This window comes from Eriocheir sinensis, chromosome 31, assembly GCF_024679095.1.
Source record: "Eriocheir sinensis breed Jianghai 21 chromosome 31, ASM2467909v1, whole genome shotgun sequence".
Lineage (NCBI taxonomy): Eukaryota > Metazoa > Arthropoda > Malacostraca > Decapoda > Varunidae > Eriocheir > Eriocheir sinensis.
In genome coordinates this window covers 9,039,334-9,057,220 of record NC_066539.1, presented here as the reverse complement: position 1 = coordinate 9,057,220, position 17,887 = coordinate 9,039,334, and the positions used below count along the sequence as shown (strand labels likewise).

General features: G+C 48.0%; 1 protein-coding gene across 1 annotated transcript in view; it reads right to left on the bottom strand.

The window, feature by feature from the left end:
• Window positions 1-2,099: 2,099 nt before the first annotated feature.
• Window positions 2,100-17,887, bottom strand: part of LOC127005883 (uncharacterized) — a 265,537-nt gene continuing 249,749 nt past the window's right edge. The window contains exons 5-7 of the mRNA XM_050875214.1: window positions 9,838-9,971; window positions 7,935-8,146; window positions 2,100-6,255 (exon numbers count right to left, since the gene is read on the bottom strand). Of these exons, the coding sequence (XP_050731171.1) occupies window positions 6,117-6,255; window positions 7,935-8,146; window positions 9,838-9,971 (485 nt within the window). The 3' untranslated portion in view covers window positions 2,100-6,116. The remainder of the gene's footprint in view (window positions 6,256-7,934; window positions 8,147-9,837; window positions 9,972-17,887) is intronic.

Below are 17,887 nucleotides of genomic sequence, written 5' to 3'. Positions count from 1 at the left end.
ACAGACTAAAGATTGTATTTTGATTGGACTGAAGAGAGTGAGGAGGAGGACGACGAGGAGGAAGAGAGAGAAAGAGGAAGGGTATGGAGAGAGGGATGGGGGGAGCAAGGAGGCGGAGGAGGAGGAGGAGGAGGACGAAGACGAGAACGAGGAGGAAGGGAAAGAAAGAGAGAGAGGAAGGGTAGGTATGGAGAGAGAGGGAGAGCAGTGACAGACCGGCAAGAAAGCGAAGGGGGGCGGGGGGGGGGCGTGGAAGGGATAGCGCAGAAGGAGTTTTGAGGGTGGAAGAGAGGGAGGTGGATGAAGTGGACGAGATCGAGGAAGAAGGGAAAAAAGAGAAAGAGGAAGGGTAGGTATGGAGAGAGAAGGAGAGCTGTGACAGACCGGCAAGAAAGCGAAGGGGGGCGGGGGGAAGGGGGGTAAGGGGTAGAGCAGAAGGAGTTTTAAGGGTTGAAGAGAGGGCGGAGGATGAGGTGGACGAGATGGAGGAGGAAGGGAAAGAAAGAGAAAGAGGAAGGATAGGTATGGAGAGAGGAGAGTTGTGGCAGGCTGGCGAGGTAGAGAAGGGGGGCGGGGGCAGCATAGGGGTGGCGCCGCATCAGGTTCTGTCGGGGAAACTTGGATCAACTCAGCCCCGACCCACTTTGGCTCCTGGAACTCGTGCGTCAACTAGTTTGTAATATACACAGCGAACCCTTTGACGCAGCGCCGGAGCCCTGCGTCTCGTGGCGTTATAACCTACCGACTCGGCAAACGTACGTGCTGGCGGCGGCTGTGATGGCTCCTGCTGGCGCTGCTGCAGAAGGTACTGAAGGTGTGGGTGTGAGTGTGAGGTACTGTTGCGCTGCCAGGAAAGAAGACGATGTATGGGTTCTGTGTGAGAAGGAGAGGGAGAGGGAAAGGGAGAAAGGAGAGACGGAGAGAAGGAAGAGGAGTGGAAGCTGGAATAAAGATGGGGGAAAGAGAGAGAGGGAGTGGGATTGAAGAGGAAGGAAAAGTGGATGAGTGGGAAGGGAAAGGGAGGAAGGAGAGAGGGAGATAGAGATGGAGGTAGTAAGAGTGGGAGGCGGAATAAGGATGGGTGGAGAGAGAGAGAGAGAGAGAGAGAGAGAGAGAGAGAGAGAGAGAGAGAGAGAGAGAGAGAGAGAGAGAGAGAGAGAGAGAGAGAGAGAGAGAGAGAGAGAGAGAGAGAGAGAGAGAGAGAGAGAGAGAGAGAGAGAGAGAGAGAGAGAGAGAGAGAGAGAGAGAGAGAGAGAGAGAGAGAGAGAGAGAGAGAGAGAGAGAGAGAGATGCTGGAAAAGGAAGTGGTGGGGAAATATAAGCTTTCACCAGAATTTTCTTACGTCATGTTGATATTTATTAAGTTATGTAGCTATTTGGCTTTTGAATTCCAGTTTTGGGACGGTGTTAGTTACAAGTGTTTTATTTTCACACTTAGATCAACATATTACAAAGTCAGTCGTAAAAAGTGATATAAAAAATGAACAAAACTAATTGAGTACTCCTTGAAAAGGGGTTAAAAAAAAAGACAAATTAGTCACAGTATTGTTAAAGAAGATTCGTACGTCGTTTAGAAGATCAGGCGAAAGAATATGTAACTGAATTGAATATGACTTAAGAACGAGCTCTTAAGATGATGTTCGCCCCGAATGTGAAGAAGCTAGTTAGTTAGTCTTCCAGAGAGTATGACTGTCTGTTGAGTTGTCTGGAACTAAGCTTCTCTTGTCACTGGGGGCCAGGGTGTGAAGGGACGCGCTCAAGTTAGACGGTTAGTGTTGCAGCGAATCTGACTGACTGAGCTTGTTGGGAATGGCTGAGACGCGACGGCAGCTTCTCGAGGCGTCGCGGGCTGTGGGCGTGAAGGGACGGGCCGCGCCAGACTTCAGTTACCGTGAATGTGTCTGTGTCTGTCGAGTTTGTGAGGCGTCGTGAGCCCGGGTGTGAAGGGACGGGCTCGCGCTGCTTCCGGGCTCATCTTCACTGCCTTGCTTATGTACCGTGTCCCCTCCCCCACCCCCCCTTGCAGCCCCAGGCCCGGCGTTGTCTTGGCGCCTTACACCATTACAAGCCACACGTTGGGGGTAAAGAAATGTACTGGGTTTATTTTTTTATTTGTTTTATTTACAAGAAATACTTTTACCAACGTTACATATCAGTAATATTTTTTTTTTTTGACAGCGGTGACAACTTTCTTTACTCTCGAACATTATTTTGTTGTGTTCGTTTTTAAAGCTACCTCAGTTGTGAGGTGTTGTGTGTAAGTATGTGTGTGTGTGTGTGTGTGTGTGTGTGTGTGTGTGTGTGTGTGTGTGTGTGTGTGTGTGTGTGTGTGTGTGTGTGTGTGTGTGTGTGTGTGTCTATCTGTCTGTGTGTGTGTGTGTGTGTGTGTGTGTGTGTGTGTGTGTGTGTGTGTGTGTGTGTGTGTGTGTGTGTGTGTGTGTGTGTGTGTGTGTGTGTGTGTGTGTGTGTGTGTGTGTGTGTGTGTGTGTGTCATCAGGTATATACTCATATAATTACTGTATATAGAATAACTATGATTAAAAAAAAATCGCTCCTTCTACCAACTCGTTGCCGCGAGCGTCGGGTCGGCGGTGGCCGCCCCGCCTTGTGTTGCCGCCGGAGTTTGGCTCAAAATAGAACTGTACAGGAAGACACTTTAATTGAAGGTGATAAAATGGGCTGCCGGGCGGCGGGCGGGGCTGCTGCGTGTCGGCGGCCGCGGCGGGGCCTCCTTTCCTGCCCCGCCGGGCGCCGCGTCTCCCTGTCACTCCACCATTCTCCTGCGTTTTGGCTGACGCTGACCAGTTATTTTTCTTCATTATTTAATTAAAGTCGAGGCGCACGGCCGCCGTCCAGCAGCAGCCCCGACTGGCGCCCTGCCCCCCTCACCTGTCGCGGCGCCGCAGCATCACACGTCCACCTCAGGTGCTCGGTCTCGTGACGTCACCGCCGCCCGTTGGTGCGGGTCCTGCTCACGCCACGCCGGGAACAAAAATCCTTCAAGTCCAGCCGAAATCACTTGAAAAGTCTGTTTTTGTTCTCGGTCCCGTGAAAGGCTCCATGGACAAAAAAAAAAAAAAAAAAAAAAAATAATAATAATAATAATAAAAATAAATAAATAAATAAATAAATAAATAAATAAATATAAAAATATCATGCTCAGTAATCGGTGGCGGCGGTCCCTTGTATTGCCATTCCTGTGAGTGCCGTGAGGCGCGGAGGACTCCACGCGGTTGTGTGTGTGGCGGCGTGTGCACCGCGGCGTGAGCCAGGCAGGAGTGGCCGGGCCTCGCCGCCGCTGCCGCCCGCCGCGCCTCCCCACACACTAACAGCTGCAATTTCCTGACTTGGGACGCTCCTCGTGCCGCCGAATGTTGGCGAAATGTGAGGAAAACTTCGTTATCTAGTCCACTGCCAACACACTTCGGCGTGAACAGTGAACGCCGCACGGCCGGGGAGGTGGGGAGACGTTAAGGGGGTCTTTTTGGGGTTTACCTCACTCCCCGACGGGGTGGCGGTGGCACACAGCGCTCTGAGCCTCGCCTGCTCACGTATCCAATATCTATGCATATACGCGTCTGCTAAGCGACTGACACTCATATGACCGCTGAGTGTCGTGCTCCTCCTAGTGTTTCATGTATTGCCTGCTGCATGCCTAACAAACGGGCCTTCATGAGAGTCAAAGCCCCTAATGTTTGCCCATCTGGCCAGAAAGCAACACTTCCTGACACTCTTACAGCCCCGTGCAGACGTGTTCCTCGCAGTGTTTCATTAAGTCCCTCTCTGGGACGCACACCTGCGTTATATAGAGTCCAAGGTCCATCCAGACCTGGGTCCTGGCACGGCCTTGTGGTCCGCCGCCCAACGGTTCCTCTGTACACGGAGGTGGGTCACAGTGAGCAGGGTGACGGTGACGGACACACCTCTAGAGTATTATACGGTACATTAATCCTGACCAGTACAGAAATACAAACTACGCCGCTAGGAAACACACATTCGCACGCACACCATACATCAGACGTACGCCATGCATTCCTTCCTTTATCCAGCTCTCCAAGCCCTGCCCTCTGGTGGTGGTGGTGGTGGTGACTGGCGTGTGGTTGTTAGTCGCTGCTGGCCTTGGCAATATTTTTCCAACACCACGTTCGAGTCTCCCTTCCAGGCATCTGTTCGTATTGTTCTTATCTTCAGACTACTCGACTCTCCAGACATTCATCCCTTTGCCCACCCGTTGATGCATCCATCCATCCATCCATGCCCCATCCATCCATCTATACATACATACATACTTGTCATACTTACGTCCTAGGACCCTGAAGTCAATTCGTATGGTATGTATATACAGAACAAGTACGTACACACTGTTAGCAATATACATAAAATTACGTGTTTTTTTTACATGTATAAACCTCCATCGAGACGCTTCCTTCACTCCTCCCTGTGAGCTGTGGGAGGGTGACGCGCCGAGTGGCACACACGCCGAGGAAGCTTATTTGACCGGCCGTGCCCTGTCTCTGGGGGGAGGGGGGGGGGCGTCGTTGGCTTCCTGGGCTGCGTCTGATCTTGAGTCGATCTTTTCCCAACACCACGTTCGTTTCCCCTTTCCCTGTATTTGCTTGTATTGTGTCCTTTGCGACAACTCAACCCTTCCGATACTTGTGCTGGTACTTCGTGTTCGTGAGTACTATTTGGTGAGGTGCGTGCAGATCGGTGAGTGTTACGTATACGATTCATCCCTGCGAGTTGCCTGTAGGAGGGTGCCCTGTGCGTCAGCTGGTGCCTCGCTGCCCTTGACTTATCCTGCCTTGCCTAGCTGAGCCTAAGGAACGTGTATTATCTCTTCCCTCCACTGTCACACACACAACCACGGCGATAGGATACGTTCTAGTGATGTTGGTGTTCGTGATGGTGGTAGTGGGAGAGTTCTGCAAAATGGGTATCACTTTTTTCTCTTCCTTTTCTTGTTACACCCACAACCACGGCGCTTGAAATACTCGTGTTGGTGCTGTGGTGTTCATAGTGGTGGTGTGTTCTACAAGACCATCATCACCACCAGGGTCACCACCGGACACGTAGCCATCGCCAGGGCAATCTCTCATCACTCCCTTGCCACTCACACGCTACACCACGGCGCTGGGAGAAGGGTAGCTCATGATAGTAGGGATTGTGAGGGTGGTGGTAGTGGAGGTGGTAGTGGTGATTGTTTTTATGCTTGTTTTTGTTTGTTTGTATTGAGATGGATAAATGCGAGACAGTAACAACACGAATGATGCAATTATTTAGGTTATTACTATTATTATTGTTATTATTCATTTGTTATTGTTATTGATATTTAGTGGAGTGTAAATTACATGTTAAGTTGCTGATGCATTTATGTTTGTTTATTCCTACAAGTTTGGCCTGATGGTAGTCGTATTGTATTTTTCACTTAACTTCCACACACACTACACCACAGCGTTGGGAGATAATGTTTGTGTTACTGGTGGTGTGGTAGGGGTGATGGTGGTGTTAGTGGTGGTGTGTCCTACAAGTTTGGCCTGATGGTACTTGGTATTGTTTTCTCACTTAACTTCCTTGCAACACACACTACACCACAGCGTTGGGAGATAATGTTTGTGTTACTGGTGGTGTGGTAGGGGTGATGGTGGTGTTAGTGGTGGTGTGTCCTACAAGTTTGGCCTGATGGTACTTGGTATTGTTTTCTCACTTAACTTCCACACCACACACACTATACCACGACGCTGGGAGATAATGTTTAAGTTATTGGTAGTGGTGGTAGGGGTGATGGTGGTGTTAGTGGTAGTGTGTCCTACAAGTTTGGCCTGATGGTACTTGGTATTGTTTCATCACTTAACTTCCTTGCAACACACAGATAACCACGACGCTAGGAGAAAGTGTTCAGGTTTGTAGTGGTGGTGGGGGTGTTGTTGTTGTTGTTGGTGTTGTTGGTGGTAATGGTGTCTTCTTCCGCATGGCCATACTGGTACTCGTATTCTTTCTTCACTTCTTTGCTACGCACTCAACCACAACACTAGAAGCGGTGCTGGTAGCGGTGGTGTTAGTAGTGGTGGTGGTAGTATTAGTGGTGCTGGTGCTGGTGTCGGTGATGGTGTCTCCTACAAGAGCAGCATCACCGCCAGACATGTAGCCACCACCAGGGTCGCCGCCCCCCGCACGCCGCTCCCCGTCCCGTACAGCTTCAGCGAGGGGGCGGCCGTCTTGTACCCGGGCAGGGAGAGGTGCACCTGAACCGTCCTGAGGGAGGGAAAGAGGGTGGTCAGGCCTGACTGTGGCTGTTAATAGTACAGAAGACGTGGTTCACCCTCCTATAGAAGTACAAGACGCCCATAGTGCTTTGAGGGTCGAGATGCTCCTGAACTTTTGCAGGAGAGAAAGATAATGAGGTGATTCTTAAACGATCATATTCCTAACTCTTCTTAACTGTGAGTTGTCTTTTATTGCCAACTCAAAAAGCAACGGCAGCTTCAAAACCTTTTCCGCCATCGCTGAAATCTTCCCTAAGGCTCTAAGAACATACGGATTCAAGGAGATCAAGAAATTGGCTCTATGGAGACGCTACTGAACTTGGCTTTGTGGAGACGCTACTGAACTTGGGTTTATGGAGACGCTACTGAACTTGGGTTTATGGAGACGCTACTGAACTTGGCTTTGTGGAGACGCTACTGAACTTGGCTTTGTGGAGACGCTACTGAACTTGGCTTTATGGAGACGCTACTGAACTTGGCTTTGTGGAGACGCTACTGAACTTGGCTTTGTGGAGACGCTACTGAACTTGGCTTTGTGGAGACGCTACTGAACTTGGCTTTATGGAGACGCTACTGAACTTGGCTTTGTGGAGACGCTACTGAACTTGGCTTTATGGAGACGCTACTGAACTTGGCTTTATGGAGACGCTACTGAACTTGGCTTTGTGGAGACGCTGCTGACTAACGATCTGAACTAGAATAGAAGAACACTACAGAGGATTCATGAACTCAAAAACTATACGATGACATTAAATTAACTCGATTTTAAGGAAACTGCTGATAAACAATGCAAACTTAGGATACGAGAACACTATTAGCATTTCCATAGCGTAAAAAAAGGCTCGAGACATTAAGGGATTTGACTTATAGGAGACAAACACCCCGAGGTTAATTTTAAGATACAAGAACACGATAGACATCTCCTGAACTTAAAAAAAAATACAAAGACGTTAAGTGAACATGGCTTTAGGCAGACACGAGGGGCTGAGAGGCGGGCGTCCTGAACCTAAGGGATTGTGAATGCCTGTGAATAACCTGTTTGTCAAAGGGTGAATTATAAGTGAACATGGCTTTAGGCAGACACGAGGGGCTGAGAGGCGGGCGTCTTGAACCTAAGGGATTGTGAATGCCTGTGAATAACCTGTTTGTCAAAGGGTGAATTATTGCAGCGGGCGAGGCGGGGCGCAGGACGGGGATGTGCAAGTGTAATGCCCGCCAGACCCGGAGCAAGAAACGCATGAATCACTTTTACGAATAACAGCGGCGATAAATTTCTTGCGCGGGGGAGAATTGGGTCGTTTAGTCGTCGTAAATGTGTGAGCGGGTGATTGTTTTTAATGCTTGTTTTTGTTTGTTTGTATTGAGATGGATAAATGCGAGACAGTAACAACACGAATGATGCAATTATTTAGGTTATTACTATTATTATTGTTATTATTCATTTGTTATTGTTATTGATATTTAGTGGAGTGTAAATTACATGTTAAGTTGCTGATGCATTTATGTTTGTTTATTCATGCATTCATTTATTCATTTATATATTTGCACACTTAGTTCTTTGTTTATTTAGTTATTAGTTTATTTTCCATTATAATGTGTTTGTGGACGAGCGTGAGGCCGTAAAGTGAACAAGAAGAAACACACACACACACACACACACACACACACCTGCGGTAGACGCCCGGCACCGTGGCCTCGCAGGTGAGCGTGGCCTGGCCCCCCGCCGTGAAGTGCGTGGCCCGCAGCGTCACCGTCAGCTGCGAGGTGCGGCTCACCACCTCGCTCGGCTCCTCGGCCAGGCCCACACTCATGCCATGGTTGAGGCCGCGTCCCGTCGGCTTGATCTCGGGGTGGACGAAGCGGGAGCTCTGGGGCGAGATCTGCGAGGGTTGAGACAGGCCGTTAGGGGGCAGGTTGGTGCTAGGGCGATCGCAGCGAGGGAGAGGTTATAGTTTGGAGCATATCGTGACCTTAGAAGACAATAGTATGAAGAACACGGGGAGCGCCCACGAGAGTACAGACGTTAGAAGCAGAAAATCGTGATAAAAAGAAGCTCTGACAAGAAGAAAAACAGTGAGCATTAGGTTTAAAAGAGGAAATGATGTTGAAAATTGGCTGTAAAACGAAAACAATGACTAATTATACAGAAATAGAAAGTGGTAAAGCGAATTTAAAAAGGAGCCTTGACCAGAAAAAAAGGTAATATATGAGACAAATAAGTATAGTGTCCAAACGAAACCGAGGAAGTGGAAAATAATCACAAAAGGAGCCGTTGGAGACTCATCCATGAACACATACAGAAATGAATTGTCAAGAAAATTTTGAACTTTACTATCGGTGGAGAGGTTCCCATCTGTTACATTATAGAAACATGAAACAAATGCTCCCGGGAAAGATTTGTTCGACTCCCGGAAATGAAGAGTTGCTAAGGGAACATATTCATTGGAATTCCGAAATGTATGGGGTACTAGACTATAGCGGGGAATGGTGTGAGCATGGAGGGAAGGAGGGTAAGGACCGGAAGGAATATTGCAAGGACAGGAAGGGGTGGAAGGAACATTGCAAGGACAGGAAGGAGTGGAAGGAACATTGCAAGGACAGGAAGGAATGGAAGGAACATTGCAAGGACAGGAAGGCGTGGAAGGAACATTGCAGGGACAGGAAGGAGTGGAAGGAACATTGCAAGGACAGGAAGGAGTGGAAGGAACATTGCAAGGACAGGAAGGAGTGGAAGGAACATTGCAAGGACAGGAAGGAGTGGAAGGAACATTGCAAGGACAGGAAGGAGGAAGGAACATTGCAGGACAGGAAGGAGTGGAAGGAACATTGCAAGGACAGGAAGGAGTGGAAGGAACATTGCAAGGACAGGAAGGAGTGGAAGGAACATTGCAAGGACAGGAAGGAGTGGAAGGAACATTGCAAGGACAGGAAGGAGTGGAAGGAACATTGCAAGGACAGGAAGGAGTGGAAGGAACATTGCAAGGACAGGAAGGAGTGGAAGGAACATTGCAAGGACAGGAAGGAGTGGAAGGAACATTGCAAGGACAGGAAGGAGTGGAAGGAACATTGCAAGGACAGGAAGGAGTGGAAGGAACATTGCAAGGACAGGAAGGAGTGGAAGGAACATTGCAAGGACAGGAAGGAGTGGAAGGAACATTGCAAGGACAGGAAGGAGTGGAAGGAACATTACAAGGACAGGAAGGAGTGGAAGGAACATTACAAGGACAGGAAGGAGTGGAAGGAACATTGCAAGGACAGGAAGGAGTGGAAGGAACATTGCAAGGACAGGAAGGGAGGCCATTGATGTAAAGCAACTCTAATTCAAGACTTCTTTTAACCTGTGTTCCTGCTCCCATATACATATCTTGGACCATTAGTATGTACTTCTCCGGGACTTCTTTCGTCCTCATACACCTCCAAATTCCTTGACGAGTAACATTGTATAACACGCACTATTGAACCAACTAAAATTAGCCAACGTGAAATTCCTTAACCTTTCTTTAATGCAAATATTCATCTTTTCTCTCGCGGGTCCAATAAATGTGTGATGAGCCGCACGTCGTTTGCTCACCTTCTTGCCGTTGATGTACCAGTGCAGCTCGGAGGGAGTGCGCCCGCCGGGGAAGGTACAGTTGGCCCGCAGCACCTCGCCGGGGGACCACTGGAGTCTGCTCACATCCAGCCTTGGGGGGCCCGACGGCACATCTGTAGAGGGAGACACCGCTTTCAGACGATGTGCTTGTCTTTGGTGGTAGTCGGACGCCTCACTCGTTCAACACCAGCGTTGCCAGATTATCGTACTCACCACATTGTATTTATAATTTTTAAGCCCCAAACTCTCGTACCTTACCAAATAACGATAGGGAAATAAAGTTAGCGTTAAAACTGTTATTTATCGATGTTTTTTTTTGTTTTTTTTTTGCTATAGTTATCGGTAAGAAACTACGAAAATGTAATGCGATGAGTACGATAATTTGGCAAGGCTGTTCAACACGCGCAGAACAGAGGGAGAACATACTTAACTTTTTTGTGCATGTCGGATTTTAATGGATCACTGTGTAGGAGGGTTGTACAGAGATTATATTTGTAATATGTAAAGTTTTTGATCAATACTCCTAAAAACATGTGACCCCCGACATCACCATGCCTCGGACACTACATCCCTCCCTTTCTATTCGGGTAGGTGTTTTTCTGATCAGGCAAGACGGAATGGAATGGGGCAGAGAATCGCCTGTTTGTGTAATTCTATCAGTTGCATTTTCTCTTATATATGTACTTTTTGGACTCATACTAACAACAGTCTCTCTTTTCAGGTGAGTAGAAAATGGAATGGGGCAGAGAATCGCCTGTTGTTTTCAGGTGAGTAGAAAATGGAATGGGGCAGAGAATCGCCTGTTTGTGTAATTCTATCAGTTGCATTCTCTCTTATATATGTACTTTTTGGACTCATACTTACAACAGTCTTTCTATCTTTTCAGGTGAGTAGAAAACCCCCCGGCAAGGAAGCAAATAAGATGTACAGTACAAAACACAGTCTGAACCACCACGCCGCAAGCCCATAACATAACGGCTCCTTCACGCGTCAGAACACAACCTCATCATCATCACTAAGGGAGCCAGTCACGCGGGCCTTTACGGCGGGGAGGGTGAGTACTCAGAACACGTGACCTTCGAAGTCCTCCTTCATCTACTACTGTCGCTGTGCCGGAGCTCCGATAGCGAGATGCGGTGAGGTGGAACAGGAGGTGCTAACTGATTACGAACTTATAGCGATGTCGTGTGTGTGTGTGTGTGTGTGTGTGTGTGTGTGTGTGTGTCGTAACCATAACAAAAGGGCCGTAAGAGCAAGTGACTGGCGGCTGTAACTCTGTGTTCAAGGAGGGGCGTGTGGAACGGGACGGGACGAGGACGAGATAAGGGAAGAGGGTAGTTCTGAGGGGCATGAAGGACGGTGGAATGGGGCGAGGAGGAGCGGGGAAGGGAAACAAGGAAGAGAAGGAAAGGCAACACATCGGGAAGAGGGCGTAGGGGAGTGAGGGGGGAGAGGAACAGGACTACGATGAAATAAGGGGAAACGGGGAGGTGTGAGACTTAGGGGGAAGAATGAAGGAAGGGAAGGGGCTCTGGGCATAGATAGGAGATGAATAGGGGAAGAGGAGAGGAGATAGGACAAAGGGAGGGGTAGGGCGAGGCTTATGGAAGATTTGGAGAGGGTGGGAGTGCAGGAGAAGGAAAGGGGCTGAGGGACAGGACATAGATAACGATTGGAGGTGAGTGATGGACAAGAAGGGCACGGGGCACAGGAAGGGAAAGAATAGAAGAAAGGAGGGGGGGGGGGTAGGGGACACAGGGCTTAGGAAGGGGAAAAAGAGATGGAGAAGGTTGGATTTGGGGCACTGGTAGAGAGGTTAGATAGATGGGAGGGAAGTGGAGAGGCTGAAGAGGATGGGAAATGAAGGGATCGGCCGGAGAGAATGATGGGGAAGGGGAAGGGAGGGGGGAGTGGCAATGAGGGTGTTGAGGACGGGGCTTTAATAGGAGTTATGAAGGATGGAAGGTGAAGGAGTGAAGGAATGGACAGGAGAGAGAAGCAAATCAAGGGAAGGGGCGGTATGGGGCTGGGAAATGGGTGAGGCGGACGGGGCCGGGCGGGGCGGGGCGATAGGGTAGGGGACGGGGCTTTGTTAATAGTTAAAAAGAATGGGAAGTGAAGGAATGTCCAGAAGAGAGTAAGTGATGGAAAAGGAAGATATGGGGCAGGAATGGGAAATGGACTGGGTTGGAGTGCTGGGCCCAAGGGGTGATAGAGTAGGGGACGGGGATTTGATACGAGTTATGAAGAATGGGAAGTGAAGGAATGTCCAGAAGAAAGTAAGTGAAGGAAAAGGAAGATATGGGGCGGGGAAATGGGTGAGGCGGACGGGGCGGGTCGGGGCGGGTTGATAGGGTTAGGGACGGGTCTTTGTTATGAGTTATGAGGAATGGGAAGTGAAGGAATGTCCAGAAGAGAGTAAGTGAAGGAAAAGGAAGATATGGAGCGGGGAAATGGGTGAGGCGGACGGGGCGGGTTGGGGGGGCGGGGCGGGGCGGGGGTCGTCCTTCCTCGTGCCCCGTCGTAAGTACGTAAGCTCGTTCCCCGCGGGGCCGCAGCGTCAGTTGTTCATTCATTACATTTGCATGACTTGTATTGCCGTGTTTGCTCGGCCCTGAAGAAATATTTACTTAAGCAAATTTGCATAAATGTTAGCAGGAGCAGGTTATTTTACATTCTTTATCTCCCCTCCTCCACCTGCTGCTGCTGCTGCTGCGTGTGTGTGTGTGTGTGTGTGTGTGTGTGTGTGTGTGTGTGTGTGTGTGTGTGTGTGTGTGTGTGTGTGTGTGTGTGTGTCGAGCACTTAAGCGTAATCCAACTCATATTTTTTTCCACCTTTGTCGTTTTATATATATGTGTAGTTCATTTTTTTTTTTTTTTAATTTCCTGCTTATTTGCGTTCAGTTTCTTGGAAGTGCTGACTGGCGCCTTTGCTATTTATCTCTTTCATCATTTAATTACTTCGTCGTGAGTGTATTAGTTTTGCTTCGTTTAACTTCTTTTCCCCTTAATTAACTTCACTTCCCTTCATTTCTTTTCCATTTAATTAACTTCACTTCCCTTCATTTCTTTCCCCTTTAATTAACTTCACTTCCCTTCATTTCTTTTCCCTTTAATTAACTTCACTTCCCTTCATTTCTTTTCCCTTTAATCAACTTCACTTCCCTTCATTTTTTTCCCTTTAATTAACTTCACTTCCCTTCATTTCTTTTCCCTTTAATTAACTTCACTTCCCTTCATTTCTTTTCCATTTAATTAACTTCACTTCCCTTCATTTTTTCCCTTTAATTAACTTCACTTCCCTTCATTTCTTTTCCCTTTAATTGACTTCAATTCCCTTCATTTCTTTTCCCTTTAATTAACTTCCCTTCCCTTCATTTCTTTTCCCTTTAATTAACCTCATTTCCCTTCATTTCTTTTCCTTTTAATTAACTTCACTTCCCTTCATTTCTTTTCCATTTAATTAACTTCACTTCCCTTCATTTCTTTTCCCTTTAATTAACTTCACTACCCTTCATTTCTTTTCCCTTTAATCAACTTCACTTCCCTTAATTTTTTTCCCTTCAATTAACTTCACTTCCCTTAATTTTTTTCCCTTCAATTAACTTCACTTCCCTTCATTTCTTTTCCTTTCTTATCGATTCCCATTCCATTCTATCCCCTTCCATTCTCATATAATTTCAACTTGTTCCATTCCTTCTCTTCACTTTTCCCTTTCCTTTCCCTTCTTCTCCCTTCCCTCCCCTTCCTTTCTCTTCCCTTCCCTTCCCTTCCCTTCCCTTCCCTTCCCATCCCTTCCCTTCCCTTCCCTTCCCTTCCCTGCCCTTCCTTACCCTACCCTTCCATTCCATTCCTTCCCTTCCCTTCCCTCCCCGACCCTTCCCTTCCATTCCTTACCCTACCCTTCCATTCCATTCCCTTCCTTCCCACTCTCTTCCCTTCTCTTCATTTTTCATCTTTCCCTTTCCTTCCTTTGCCTTTCCTCCCCTTCACTTTTATTACCTCCCCTTCCCTCCCCTCTCCTCTCTACCCCCCTCCCCGCTACGATACATCCTCCCCCACCCTCCACCCAGTGCGTCGGAAGAACAGTGTTTTTTCCTTCCTTCCTTCCTCCTTCTTCTCCTCCTCCTCCTCCTCTTTCTTGTTATGAGACTTATTTTTTTACTCCTTTTCCACTATGGCTTCTACGGTCGGGAGGAGGAGGAGGAGGAGGAGGAGGAGGAGGAGGAGGAGGAGTTGTCGTCTTGCTTCATCTCTCCTCCTCCTCACCACCATCACCCCCACGACCACCACCATCACCGCCACCATTGCAAACACTATACCATTATCATCACAATCACCATCACCAGCACGTGTTCACCACCAACACCATCACCATTACCTATACAAGTCAACACCGCCACCTTCACCACCACCACCATCACCACTTACCTGACCACTGCATGCAAACGGCTCCCAGTCTTGAAGCTACACAACCCTTCTTCCCTCTCCCCCCCCTCTCTTCCTCCTTCCCTCTCCCTCTCTCCTCTTCTTCTCCATCCTGAGCAAAGACAATAACACGAGACTGAGGAGAAGGGAAGCGCGTTCGGAGGGAAGACAGGAGAGAGGAGATAAAATTTGTTAAGATAGAAAGACTTAAAGCAAAGGGAAAAAGACGTGTTGGCGGAGGGGAGGAGGAAGGAAGGAGGGAAGGAAGGAAGGAAGGAAGGAAGGAAGGCGTCTCTCGGAAAAATGCAAGGAAATCAAATGGAGGGGAAGGGAAGAGAGAAGGGAAAGAGCTAGCGAGGATTTGAGGATCTTGAAGACAAGTTGATCGAATGAGTGAGGGAGTCTGAATGAGGAAGTGAGTGTGTGAGTGAATGAGTGAACGAGGGTGAGTGAGTGAGTGAGTGTGTGACTGACTGACTGACTGACTGACTGACTGACTTACTTTGACACACACGAAAAAAAAAAAACTACGTAATGATTTATAAAAGGGAGAGGATCGGAAAAAAAAGTGAAGATGTGTGTTGAGGTACGAATTGTAGTGGTAGCATGTGGTGATGTATAGGGATATTGTGTGTTGTGAAATGAGGATAGATTAAAAGAATATAAGAACATAAGGAGTCTACAAGGGGCGGGTAGGCTTATACAAGGGCAGCTCCTGTAAACCTAACCCCACCTAATCTAATTATCTATAAATTTATCTAATCATTCCCTGAAAGATGAGATAAATGTATTAACTCTCACAACATGACTGCTGAGCCTCTTCCACTCTTCCACCACTCTATTGATAAACCAAATCTCGCACTTGTATGTATGATGTATATGTCGAATGTGTGGTTTAGTCTGGTGATGCACGGTGATGAAGGAGAGGAAATACACGATGGGGAGGAAGAGAAGCGATAAATGGATGGAGAATCAGTTTACAGAAAAGATGGTGATGGAATTTTACAACTGTTATAACAAAAGAGCATCACGTTCTGTTTCCCTCTCACCCCCCCCCCCCCCGTCTTCTTCACCACCCCTTCTCTCCCTCTTCATCCATCTGCCCTTCTTGCCCCCTTCTACCCCTCTTCTCCACCTCCATCCCCTATCCTCATCCTCCCTTCTCTAGTAACCTTCCTTCACCCTCTTACCCACCTTTCATTCTTCTTTTCCCTCTCCGCCTCTTTCCTTCCCCCGTCGTCTTCACCACCCTTTCTCCCCTCCCTTCTCCCCCCCTTCATTCAGCCCCCCTTGCCCTCTTCTACCCCTCTTCTCCACCTCCATCCCCTATCCTCATCCTCCCTACTCTACTGACCATCCTTCATCCTCTTTCCCACCTTCTCCCATTCTTCTTTTCCATCTCCTTCACCTTCTTCCTCGCCCTCATCTTCCAGCCCTTCTCCCCTCTCCTCCCTGTCACTCCCTCCCTCTGCCCTCTTCCTCCTCTCTCCGTTTCTCCTTTTCCCTTCACTCTGCTCCCTCGCCCTCCGGCCTATATAAATACGCCCTCTGCTGAGTTTCTACGTGTGGCCTCCGAAGGGAACACGTGGCCTAGGGAGGAGAGGTGATTGTGGTGGTGATGGTGGTGGTGGTGGTGGTGCCATAGAGGATGTTTGTGATGAATCTCTTATTGCGTCCCATCCATTTTATTTCTTATTTTTGTTTTCCTCTTGTTTTTACTTTCTTTTGTTTTTGTTCTTCTTTTCTTCGCTTCTTTTTCTTTTTCTTCTTGTCTCCGTTTTCTTCCTGTTCTTTTTATTCTCGTTCTTGTTCCTGTTCTTGTCCTTGTCCTTCATCTCATTCTACTTTTTCCTCCTCCTCCTCCTCCTCCTCCTCCTCCTCCTCCCCTCGGTGTGTGTATAATTAATGAGGGCTCTTTGTCAACGCGCCGGAATGTTATGCGGAAGAGGTTGCAGTTTTCATGTTTTCCCCGGGGCCTGGAGGAGGAGGAGGAGGAGGAGGAGGAGGAGGAGGAGGAGGAGGAGGGACAGGGAAAAGGCTGCTTGTGTCTGGTGTGTTTGTTACCAGATCATCTTGTTTAAACAGTCCTGGTGAATGCCCTTGAGACCCGACAACATGAGTCTGCTCGCCTGTTTTAATTTGAGAGTTTCCAGGAGGTTTAACACAATACTGGACCCATTATCGTCATTAGCCCTTGTCATGTGTTTTTTTTTTTTTTTTTTACGTTATTGCCTATTGCGCCGGTAGGCATTCCTGCTGTTGTAAGTAAGGCCTGATGGTCAGCCCAGCCTGTTCTGGCGCAGGCGAGCGTTTATAGTGGCGAAATCTGTCCTGACTTACTTGCGAAATCTGTCCTGACTCGTTGCGAAATCTGTCCTGACTTACTCTAGAAATCTGTTGATGAGTGGTCTTCAGGACAGCACCTAGATCACTTCTGCTGTTGTAAGTAATGTTTTGAATTGTGAAATCTGTCCTGATTTACTTACGAAATCTGTCCTGACTTACTTGCGAAATCTGTCCTGACTTACTTGCGAAATCTGTCCTGACTTACTTACGAAATCTGTCCTGACTTACTTGCGAAATCTGTCCTGACTTACTTACGAAATCTGTCCTGACTTACTTGCGAAATCTGTCCTGACTTACTTGCGAAATCTGTCCTGACTTACTTGCGAAATCTGTCCTACACAACACTAAACTCATTGTCATCATTAACGGTTATCATAGTCTTAAGGCTTAGTGTTAACGGACGACCTTAACCTTAACTTCAGCTGCTTTAAGTAAGGTCTTGAATGTTGAAATCTATCCCGACTTACGAAATCTATCCCGACTTACGAATTCTGTCCCGAGTTACGACATAATTATCGAATTACGACATGATTCCCGACTTACGACATGATTCCCGACTTACGACATGATTCCCGACTTACGACATAATTCCCGACTTACGACATGATTCCCGACTTACGACATGATTCCCGACTTACGACATGATTCCCGACTTACCACGGCTGTCCGGACTTACGAAATCTGTCCCAACTTTCAACCCAGGAAGCATATTGCACCTCCGCTACGTACGACCACCGCCAACAGATAGAATATTAGGATTCATTTCTGGCGGCACTAAGCAATGGAGGTTCTGAAGTTAGCCTTGTGTTCTACTCGTGTCCTGTCGCCGCCGCTGCCTCCCTGCCCAGGAAAGCAATTGTTAGACTTAGGCTCGCCGCGGACACCAGACGGACAGACAGAGGGACGGACGGAGGGACGGACAGGACTTGCGTGGGTTATTGTCTGTGTGTAGCGGCATAGACGTGGCTGTCTATGAAGGCGGTAATGAAGGAGCCAGAATTCAACATTGCCTGGGTGCATGGGTGTGTGTGGGGGGGGGGGGGGGGAAGCGGGGGTGTAGATGGGTGAAAAGTAGTGAAAAGGAGAGTGGTTAGGGATAGGTAAAGAGTGGAAGAATGTGAAATAAAGTAGAAGAGAAGAGGTTAAAAAGTGAGTAGGTGTGTGTGTGTACTTACTTATACCTTGCGACGTGTGTGAAGGGAGGGAGTGGTTTGTGTTATGGCGTGTCACTCTCTGCTGTAGCTTCCAGAAAACA